Source organism: Penaeus vannamei, chromosome 21 (assembly GCF_042767895.1).
Source record: "Penaeus vannamei isolate JL-2024 chromosome 21, ASM4276789v1, whole genome shotgun sequence".
Classification (NCBI taxonomy): domain Eukaryota; kingdom Metazoa; phylum Arthropoda; class Malacostraca; order Decapoda; family Penaeidae; genus Penaeus; species Penaeus vannamei.
The window spans coordinates 26,992,403-27,004,539 of NC_091569.1; the positions used below are offsets into that span (position 1 = coordinate 26,992,403).

The 12,137-nt window shown below is 36.9% G+C and overlaps 1 protein-coding gene across 1 annotated transcript; it reads left to right on the forward strand.

The window, feature by feature from the left end:
* Positions 1-706: 706 nt before the first annotated feature.
* Hacd1 (3-hydroxyacyl-CoA dehydratase 1) lies at positions 707-1,211 on the forward strand (the record flags this gene model as incomplete). The annotated part of the gene is given in 1 exon segment (XM_070136053.1): positions 707-1,211. A coding segment is annotated over 1 exon segment (80 nt), but the record flags the coding sequence as incomplete, so codon positions are not given.
* Positions 1,212-12,137: the final 10,926 nt, after the last annotated feature.

Sequence of the window (12,137 nt, forward strand, 5' to 3'; positions counted from 1 at the left end):
ATTTTGAAGTCTCTTTTTTGGACATTCACTTCAATTTAATCTTCCATGGCAGTGACAAACTTTCAGCAGTAATATTAACTTTTTGAAAAGGCAAATGATTTGGCTGCAGGGGAGTTTGCTGAGTGGAGCTATGGTTTGCAAAACCTAAAAATGAGCAGAAACACACAGACAGACAACGAAGAATATTTGAAAAGATAAAATAAAAAATAAAAATAAAAATTTGAGTGTGACCTTTTTGGTGCTTCAGATTTGCCAGGCTTGCTTTCCTCAAAAGGACTGAGGTAACTTCTCTTGAGGGCTCTGAACTTTTGTTTCAGGGCCCCATGGCTTGTCTTCAGTTAGGACTTCCTTTTTCAAGCCTTGGTCATATTTGTCCAGCTCTGGGGGGAAACTTGATAAGGTTCTTTGATCTACTACTGATATTATTGTGAATACAATAATTAGGATTTTCCAGTAATAGTGTAGTGTAGCTGAATCATGCCATTGATTGACTATCAATTTTAACAAAAAAAATTGTGACTGGTATTTGAGATATTCAAACTGGCTCATTATATTTCTGACAGATCTTGTAAGTTAACCAAAGTTAGAAATATGAATATTGATACTGCCTTTTATTTGTTTCCTTTCTTTTTTCCTTTTAAGTTTGTTTAGGTAAACTGCTAAATTAACTGTTCAAAAATGTTCTAATATTTTTTCTTCTTCTTTTCAGTGTTCCCATCATTATACATGCACATGTTTGCACAGAGACGCAAGGTTCTTGGTGCTGGACACAAGAAAAAAGAATAAAAGATTGATACTGCATAATATTCCATGATTATTCCTTTTTTTCTCTCTTATTTTGACCAATATTGATTATACTGTTTCTGAATATGGGTTTTCATAAGTGAATGATATTTTTTATACATGTAGTAAAAAGGCTAAAAAAAAAGATTAAAAAAGGATTTTGTATTTGTTACTTTGACAAACATTTGATGCTCAAAACAAGAAAATGTCACAAGACAGTAAGATATACACAAACTACTCTCTAGCATAGTATTTTTAAAATCTTAAGGGAACAATAGCCACATTCTATTTCAACACCACATCCTTGTCTCATTCCAAATTAAAATGGGCACACTGTGGCAAAGACGAAAAATTCTGAGGTCTTGATAAAGGATAACTTCATTTATTTAATTTTGAATGTAAGTGCTAATAAAACATTTTTATTTTTATTGTGCATTATTTTATATCCATGATTACTGTAATAATAAAGATTTTGTTCTCTCTTACTCCTTGGAAGGGATAAGTCCATTCAGGAAACTTATTTTGGTGATATATTAATTATAAACATACAATTTCTGTTTGTTTTCAAAATTATGTTAATGAATTCCATAGATACAAAAGATCTAAGTCATGACTTATGTAAGATATGGGAAATATGCATTTTTTTCAACAAAAACTCTCCTAATACCTTGCTCGTTACTGTCATGAAGGAGTTTAAGAGACGGACTGAGGTCCAAGATATGAGATCATCTCTACCTTGGCCTTCCCAAACCTAGCTTCTTGTCGTCGTGGGAGGGCTTAGGAGACGGAGACTGAGACCCAATGTAGAGGATTATCCCTACCTTGGGCCTCAGCCTTTGCCTCAACTAATTTTACTTGATCCTTTCTTCTCTTCTTTCCTCTTCCTTATCTTTTTATTCCCCTCTTCTATCCCGTTCCTAAGGTGTGAGAGCTGTGCTGAAAGGATAAAAGGCTGGCTTTGTGTCACTCACAAACGGCCTCCTGGAGCCATGGGCATGGTATTCCCTTGGTTAATTATCTAGCCCTTACCCCTAACGGGGACCCTGAGGGGTAGACCGCTTCTTTTCCCCAGTTTATTCAGGCTCACTGTGGCCAGTAATGAAGATTCTTTACCCTTATTAGAGGCATTAAGGCTTGCCCCTACATCAAATAGCCCATCTGAATTTGATTTAGATGGTTTTTTTATCCCTGCCCCTCCTTTGACCACGGCTCTGACCACTGATGCTAATGCCCCCTCCTAGACACTTATTGATAACTCTATCCATTCTAAAACACCCACCCAGAAAGCACCTCTTCCTCTCTCCCAACATTCTCTCTCTTTGGCTGAGCAAAGTGGGATCGATTCTTTGTGATTCCCCCCACAACCCCCTATTCTGAGAATACCCTTCTCTTTCAGCAGTGCCTCCAGAAACATGTAGGCAAGGTAACCTTTTGCAGTCACTCCAATCGTTCAAGCCTTATCAAGGGTACATCTGAATCCCAAGCTTTTGCACTATCTACCCTAACTGACCTTACTGGTAAACCCATTCCTGCCAAACCTCGCCCAACTCTTAATACTTGCACTGGAACTGTTTCTATTCCCCCAAATGCTTGTCCCATGTATAAGAAAGACTGGTCAGACAGTGAAAATGACCTACTTTCATGCCTTGGTGAATATAATGTTGTAGCAGTACAGTGTTACACTCTTCTTGCCAGAGGCCAACGCAAATTAATATTGCCAAGATTAGCTTCCATAAACAAGACCTCCCCCATGAGGTTTATAACTGTGGATTGTCTTATCATGTCTGACGATATCGACCCCTTCCTCATCAATGTCAGAAATATTGGTGTTTTGGCCACCCAGTCAAACATTGTCGCTCCACAGCCCGTTGCCCTCTATGTGCCAAACTGGTCATGACTGTTCATATTGCCCTGCTCAGTCACGTACATGTGCCAATTGTGGAGACTCCCATAATGTGTTTTACAGGAGCTGCCCTGCCTATAAGTTTGAATGTGAGGTAGAAGTCCTCAGATTTAAAATAGGCGTCGCTCTGCATGATACGTAGATACCTACCCCTCCTCCTCACTTTAGTTGCTATACCAGATAACCTAAACATTTCACTCCATACTCTCCTTCTACATTCTCTCCTACACCTTCTTCACCTGTCCCTCAGATATCTATCTCCTCTTCTCCTTCTTATAAGAGAACCTTTGTTTCTCAGTCCTCTGTACCTAATTCCCTTCCAGAAACCCGTGAAGGCATCCAAAACTTCCTGAAGATGACGTAAGGGAACACTACGCTCCCTCATCCACCCCCTAATCCCTCTGTTCCTACTCCTGCTAAATTTAAAGTATTTGCAGATATTCATCCTCCTATCCAAGTTCCCTCCATCCCCTTTCCTCCTAAACCCTCTCTACCCCACACTCTCTACCACTTCCACTTGAATACTCACATGAATCCTCTCTATCACAACAGTGCCCTTCTCCAGACCCCTCCTCTTTAGACATTTTTCCTGGTGCTTCACCACCTTCTCTAGTCTCCCTTTCTCAACCCGTGGATTCTTCTCCTCTTACTTCTTCAACAGTCATCTTTGTTTTCCTTGATCAATGTCCCTACTCCTGCCCCAGTCACAGATACACTGCAATTCACTCAGGTGCTCTGCCCCCTTATATTCTCCCAACCCCTTCCCAAAACACCTCATCCTCTCAACCACCCAAACCAAGAATCCCTCCAAAACCCAATTCTTTTCCACATACCTCATCCTCTAAACCAGTGTTGTCCAAACATTTTCGCCTATTGTACTGTTAGGTACCCCCCCCAACCATGGCTAAGCAAACTGTTTGAATTAGGATAAAGCAAATAATATACTAATTATGAAAAGACTGCATTGCAGGAGTGTTGATCAATAAATTCAAATTTAATACACAAATAAAAATATGATTTAATAACAAAATGCTTGATGTGAGGCGAGTATGTTCCTTGTTTGTTCACATACCCCTATGATCTATGTTGCTGACCCCAGTTTGGACAACACTATTCTAAACCACTCAAACCACCCTTACCATCCAAATCAACCCCCCCCCCCAAACTCCAGCCTTCCCCACTATCCCTTTCACTCCCTCCTGGATACACACGTGAATCTCTTTTATCACGATACCCTTCCCCAGACCCTGCTGTCCCTATCAAACCCCCAGACACTACTTCTTCACCTACTCCTGATCCTTTATCTCAACCCTCAGATACCTAATTCCCTATTACTAAAACAGCCATATCTACCGTTATCACCTATTATCTCTATTCGTTCCCCAGTCATAGATACAGTGCAATTCATTTAATCGCTCTACCTCCTTAACCTTTCACATTTATTAATCACTGCTCTACTTCATTTACTTCCCTCCTTTCCCTTTTCATTACCATACTTTCCTATAACTCCCTCTAACCTTTGATATCTAACACCTTCCCCTCTCCCCGGATTCTTCTCTTACTCTTCAACAGCTATCTCTATTCTTCCTTGAACATTTTTCCTATACCTTCTTCTTCTTTCTTCTTTTATAGGGTTTTACACTTATTATGTCTATATTCCCTGGATCTTGATTCCTGGAGTCTTCTATCTTTTGATTGTAGGTTTTCTTTTGTTAATTATTATGTTTTCTGTTTTATATGATATTCACTATTCTTTTTTTTTGTAAGAAGATTTGTCTTAAAATGTAATACTTTTCAACAATGGATGATTATCTCCTGTAATGAGTAGGGATATTAGGATTAGTAATTTTGATTTTTTTAGTGCCTCTATTAGTTTAGTTCTGTCAGAATGGAAATATGGGCATTGTAGTGTTAGGTGTTTTATCATTTCTTCTGGGTGTTGGCACCATCTGCAGATTAGGTATGTATCAAGTTTTAGTCTGCGTAGATGCTTTCTGAGTCTTGTATGATTCATCAGTATCCTTGTTGGACAAACATCTAGTTTTCTGTTTTTTTATCTGCACCATGGTTGTGGAATGGTATCTTTAAGGTGATAGTTTTTTATGAGGGTTTTGGTTAATTGTTCTTCCCAAAGTATTTTGATTTTTGCTTTTATATCTATCATGTTGGTGGTGTCTTGCCTTATGGTTGTGGAATCATGAGCTTTCTTCGCCGCAAGATCTACCATTTCATTTCCTAATATGCTTTTGTGAGCTGGAATCCAATGAATTGTGACATTGTGATTTTGAATTGTTAATGTGTAAATTTGTTTTTGTATTTCATATGTGATTTGTTTATAATTGCTGGGTTTGTGGTTTTGTAAAATCATTACAGATGAAAGTGAATCTGTGAAGATCACAGAGTTTGTTAGTTTATTCATTTCTATATATTTCAGGCCTTGTTTTATGGCATATAATTCTACTTCTAGAATTTGAGTATTCCTCGTTAGTTTCCATATTGTTGTGATATTCTTTTGTTTGATATAAATTGCAGCTGATGTTGACTGAGGTTCATTTATTTTGGATCCATCTGTGAATATTTTATTGTAGTTTTAGTGAATTGTTTCTAATTTTTAAAATTCTGATTTATTTGCTGTTCCATAAATGGATAGGCCATATTCTATTTTGGGTTTTACATAAATGTTATAAAACTTCAACAGAGTTTCCCTTTTTGCTCCCTTGTTATATGATGCTATCTTTTTCATTATATGTATTCTATTGTTAGATTTTATTTTTATGTTTTCTATGTGTTTAGACCAATTTAATTTTGGATTTTTCAAATCTTAGCCCGAATATATCTTAGCTGTCAGTGAATTCTAGTTCTATGTTGTCTATACTTATTTTTGCCTTGTTTTATGGCATATAATTCTACTTCTAGAATTTGAGTATTCCTCATTAGTTTCCAAATTGTTGTGATATTCTTTTGTTTGATATAAATTGCAGCTGATGTTGACTGAGGTTCATTTATTTTGGATCCATCTGTGAATATTTTATTGTAGTTTTTATATTTAGTGTTTATTAGTATTTTGAATTACTTTCTAATAATTTCATTGGAGAGGTCTTTTAAGAAGTTGTCAATGAAATTTGTAAATATATTATGGGAAATGTTATGCCACTGTAGTATTGGGATTATATTCAGAGTTTTCTTGGTGTTAATCTTGATTTATAGTTTTTTACAAGTTTTAATGACTTTATGAGGAGGAGCTTTTATCTTTGTTTGGTTTGTAATCTTGGATACTTTTTATATTCTTTATTTACTGGTAAGTTGTCTGGTTTTCCTAGTATTTTTACTAATTGAATACAGGCAAGTTCATTTGTTCTCTCTGTTATTGTGGGTTTGTTTGTGAGGGCATGTAGTGTTATTATTGGAGAGGATTTGAAACATCCTGTGGATATTCTCATTGTGGTATTTTGAATTGTTTCTAATTTTTAAAATTCTGATTTATTTGCTGTTCCATAAATGGATAGGCCATATTCTTTTTTGGGTTTTACATAAATGTTATAAAACTTCAACAGAGTTTCCCTTTTTGCTCCCTTGTTATATGATGCTATCTTTTTCATTATATTTATTCTATTGATAGATTTTATTTTTATGTTTTCTATGTGTTTAGACCAATTTAATTTTGGATTTTTCGAATCTTAGCCCTAATATATCTTGGCTGTCAGTGAATTCTAGTTCTATGTTGTCTATACTTATTTTTGGTAGCTGGACTCCTTTTTTTGTGAAGCATAATGTTTTGCTTTTTATTAGATTTATTTTTAAAGCCCAGGTGTCTGCCCATTCTATGATGTCTTTCAGTCCTCTTTCCAAATTGTTTTTGGCTTCATTTAGATTTTTATTTGTGGTGATAGTTGTATCATCTGCATGTATTGTCTTTGTTATTTCTTCTGGCAATTTTAGGTTATTTACCATTATATTGAATAATGTTGGGCTTAAAGGGGAACCTTGTAGGGACTCTACTCGATTATGGATTTTTGATTACCAATATTTATTTGGTAAGTTCTTTCATTTAAAAAGCTGTATATCCAATTTATCATGTTTGCTTTTAGACCTAGATTTGCCATTTTTATTAAGAGTGCTTCATGGTTTACCATGTCAAAGGCCTTTTCCAGATCTATGCATGCCACAAGTGCATTTTTTTTTCTTTCATGGCATTAGTTACATATAATTCTATTGTTTTGAGTGCATCTTCTATGTTGTAGTTTGATCTGAAGCTTGTTATATCTATGTCTAGTCTGTTATTAGTTTCTAACCACCAGTTTATTCTTCTGGTGATTATGTTTTCAAATATTTTCCATAGGCAAGTAATTTGGCTGATAAATCTATATGATTTTGCTTCTGATGCATTTTTTCCTGGTTTTATAATAAGGTGTATTAATACATTTTTGAAAACTTGAATAAGCTTTTGCCTGTTTTATTTGCTTATTGATTTAGGATCATCTGTCTGTTCTGTATAATATTCTACTTCTTTCTGGCTTAGGTTATTACACTGGTTTAATATAGTAGGTTATCTTTTATGCAAAAAGCCAAACTTCCTCCTATTTGTCCTGGCCTGTCATATCTTATAGTTTTATAGTTTTGCTAATTGAAGTTATCTTTGTTTTTTAGCCATGTTTCACATATTGCTAATACGTCTGGTTGTTCTTTGTCTATAATATGCATTACTTCTATGTTTTTGTTTATGACTGATTTTGCATTCCATAAAATTTATTTATTTATTTAGAAGTGAAATGAACTTTTTAAATATTGGGGAAAATTCTTTTATTGCATCTATTATTACTTCTATGATTACTTTCTCTGTATCCATATTATTTATATTTATTATTATGGTTACTGTAATCTTTATTAGTTCTATCCAAGAGAATTTTGTTTTTAGTTTGTGCTTCTTTCTTTGTTTCGATGTCCCTTATTGCAGTTGGTAGGCTCCAAAATATTGGGGAAATTTCTATATCTATTTGTTTTGAATTATCTTTGCTTGGATTAGTCTGACTTGATTCATTTTCACTTTTTTGAGTTCCTTCTTTGGATGTGGAAGTTATTTCTTTCTATATGTTTTGGGTTTTTATTTTAGTTGGTGTTCTCTGCTCAGCTGTTAGAGTTTGAGCTAGGTTTAGGGTCTGTGTATATGTTTGAAATGATGCATTTTCTGTTGGATTGTATGTGGGTTTCTTTACATTTTCTTCATTTATGGATGTTCTAATGTTGGGATTTGAGGTTGTGGGAGAAGCCTGATTTTCGTTTGAGACGTTGTTATTGCTTTTAAGAAGGAGTTTCAATTCCTGAAACTGTCTTAATATCAAGGTTATTAGGCATTGTATTTTGTTTATTTATTTGTTGCACTTTTTTATATTTTTTACAGTCATTCGTGTATGGTGAGTGGTTTTCTTCACAGAAGCAATATGGGTTATTTGTGCAGTGTTTATAGTCATGAGTGAAATCACTGCACCTGCTACATTTTTTTTTTTTTTCCATGTCATTATTCCATGACTATGTCTCAGACAATGAAAGCATTTAGGTATAGGGAAGGTATACTGTTGCACTATTTATGATGTGTGACCAATGGCAACTCTTTTGGGTAAGGGGCCTTTAAAGGTTATCCTTAGAGATTTTGTTAGTAACCATTTTTTTGTGCTCTATTTGTAATTGCTTAATTTGTTTATTCTGATCACTTCCACTTATTTCCTTATCATGTCCTAGCAGTGGTCTTATTTTGTCTATTATTTCTTTTTACTCTAGTTCTGTTTCTACTGGATAAATAATGGTGTAGGAACAGCCTATGTTTTTGTTAAAAGTCGGTTGTTTGCAAAGGATATTCCACTCTCCAAGTTTTGTTATTTGATATAATGAAGGTAATTTAGTAAGACTATTCACTTTAAATCTTATGGCTCTTCCAGTGCCTAGAGCTCTCACAGAGTCTCCTATTATATAATTTTTAAATACTGATTTGTTTAGGGCATCTGTCAGTTTCGTGGGATTATTGCTTTTTCAGATCCATCGGTTAAATTAATTAGTACTACATGCTTTGTACTTTCACCTTGCCTGTTTGTAGTGCTGTCTGTCGCAGGTGGTTGAGGTTCTAAGTTCTGACGGCTTCGTGTCTTCGTGTGAGTTTAGGGTCTGGGTTTTCTTCATTATCTCTTTCTTCTCTTGGTCTTCTGTTCATTTGATTATCATAGTCCATTTCTATTATAAAGCCAGGCTTTTCTCCTGGGTCTGGGTTTAAGTTTCTGTCCATTTAGTGTCACTTAAACAATCACTTCACTCAGATGTAAAGTTCCGTGTTCACTCTATGACAGTTTAAGTCGGTCTCTCCTATACCTTCCCTAGTGACAGATACACTATAATTCACTCAATTGCCTTAACCTCCCCTTTTTACTAATTTCTGTTCTAGTTCACTTGCTCCCCTATTCCCCTTTTCACTACCATACTATCCTATAATGCTCCTAAATCTTTGACATCTAACACATTTTATTGTAATCTTTAACTCTTCTTTGCCCTTTCCAATACAATACTTTACCATAGTGCTACATGACCTTTGATGTTTAGCACATTTATTTTCAAACATTAAACATCAAACAAACATCCCTACCTTAGGCCTCAGCCCATGCCTCAACTAACTTTGCATGGTCTTTTCTTCTCTCCTTTCCTCTTCTGTATCTTCTTCATCCCCTTCAATCCCATTCCTAAGTTGTGAGAGCTGTGCTGAAGTCTTTTTTTAGGACTTTACTGGGTTTGTGTCAATCATCAATGGCCTCCAGGAGCCATGGGCTCATATTCTCATAGTCCATTTATATTATAAAGCCAGGCTTTTCCCCTGGGTCTTGATGGGAACCTTGATGGGTAGACTATTTCTTTTTCCCATTTTATTCAGGCTCACCATGGCCAATAATGAAGATTCTTTATCCTTAATAGGGGCATTAAGGCTTGACATTCATCAACTAGCATATCTGAATTTGATTTTGATGGTTTTCTGACCCCTGCCCCTCCTTTGACCACAGCCCCAACCACTGATACTAATACCCACTCCTCGACACTTACTGATAACTCTATCCATTCCGCAACACCCACCCAGGTTATTACTCAACCTCTAGAAAGAACCCCTTCCTCTCTCTCAACATTCTCCTCTTCATCTGCTGCACAATCCTCTTCAATGTCTACCCCCTCTTCACCTATAACTACTCTTCATCCATGTTGTCCTCCCACCCACAGAACTATTCTACTCCACACCACCCCATCTTCCTCTCTGCTTCATCCTTCTACTGCCTCAATCTATGCAAACTTTTTTAGTACTCTCTCTGGCCCAGCCAAGTGGGATCAATTCTTTGCAATTCCCCCCAGAGCCCCCAATTCTGAGAATACCCTTCTCTTTCAACAGTGCCTCCAAAAACATGTAGGCAAGGTTACCTTTCACAATCGCTCCAATTGTTCACGCCTTATCACAGTTACATCTGAAGCCTAAGCTCATGCACTATCTACCCTAACTGACCACAAGGCAAACCCCTTCCTGCCAAACATCTCCCTTCTTTTAATACCTGTACTGGACGGTTTCTGTCTTCCTGACTGCCTGTCCTCTCTACAGCAAGAACTGGCCAGACTGTGAAAACGACCTACTTACCTGTCTTCCTGATTATGATAAAGTGTTAGGACTGTACTACACTATTCCTCCCAGAGGTCAGAGTAGGTCTCACGACAGTATTGCCAAGATTGACTTCTGTAGACATGACCTCCCCTATGAAGTTTCTATTGTTGGATTGTCCCACCATGTCCGACCATATCAACCCCTTCCTTGTCAATGTCAGAAATGGCATTTTAACCACCTAGCCAAAACTGTCACTCCACAGCCCACTCTATGTGCCCAACCCGATCATGACTGTCCAAATTGCCCAGCTCAGTCATGTACATGTGTCAATTGTGGTGGTTCCTATACTGCATTTCATAGGAGCTGCTCTGCCTATAAGATTGAATGTGTGGTAGCAGTTCTCAGATTCCAGCTAGGCTTCACTTTACTTGAGGCCAGACAGAAAGCATGGAGACAAGGTTTTTCTCTTTCTACTTATTCCAAAACAGTCAATCTCAAGATGTTTCAGCATCTCCCCCAGTATTTCTTCCCTCTACCTCAAACCATCCTACCTATACTCCCCCTATCCCCCAGTCAAATTCATTTACCAGTCTAAATCCAGATACTCCAATTTCTACCACTTCCCTGATACCTACTCCTCTTCTTCACTTTACTTGTCGCGCCAGGCAACCTAAATACTCTACTCCACCTTCTACCACATCCTCTCCTACACCTTCCTTTTCCTCTGTTCCTCAGATATCTATCCCCTCTTCTCCTCTGCACAAGACATTTGTTTCTCACGTCTTTGCAACGAACTCCCCTCCAGAAACTCTTGAAGATATCTAAAACTTCCTAAAGATGATCCAAGGGAACAGTTTGCTCCCTCATCCACCCTTCAATCTGTTCTGTTCCTACTCCACCTACATTTCAAGTATTTGCCAATATCCATCCTCCTCCTCCTCGTTCTCCCCACCCCCCTTCCTCCTACACTCTCCCAACATAATCCCATCCTCTCTATCACTCCCACCTGAATGTTCACACAAATCCCTTCTGTCACAACAGTGTCCTTCTCCAGACCCCTCCCCTACTTGACACTCTTCCTGATATTTTACCATCTTCCCCAGTCTCCTTTTCTCGTACCCCAGATTCTTCTCCTTCTCCAACAGCCACCTCTGTTTTCCTTGAACAATTTCCCTATTTCTTCCCCGGTCACAGATACACTGCAATAACTCAATTGCCCAACCCCCCTAACTCTTCCCTTTTTACTAATCTGTGCTCTACTTGTCTCACTTGTAGCAACCCATGGAACAGCATCCTTAGTCAGACATTGCACACCATGGTATTATAATTATTCTCCTAATTTCAACCAGGATTCAATTAGTACATATATTATAACTAACAGTGAGCACATATTTGCAAGACAAAATAACCCACTATTTGATACAGGTGGGAAATTCTATCAAAGAGCAACACACTACTGGGACAATGTCTCCCAGTTCTCAAATAACTGGAACTCATAATTAAAAAATATATGTATATAAACAACAATCTTACTTTGAACTAATGTGTAAGCACTGGACCTACTGACTTTATTAAATACCAAAGCTTGTAGTTCTCATACAGCTGGCAACATAGGATGACAGGAATGCAATTATTTTGCGATATTTTCTCCCCTTTTTTAGAGGTAAAATTTGGTGGGACATGTTATCCCATGCAATGCAAACTGGGTACAGGTTTTTTCTTTTGTAAAAAAAAAAAAAAAAAAAATCATTTCGTCACATTAATTTCTTTTATCATTATTATTATTTTTCGATATAATAATGTAGGTACTAGGCTTGAACTAAGATCTAATTG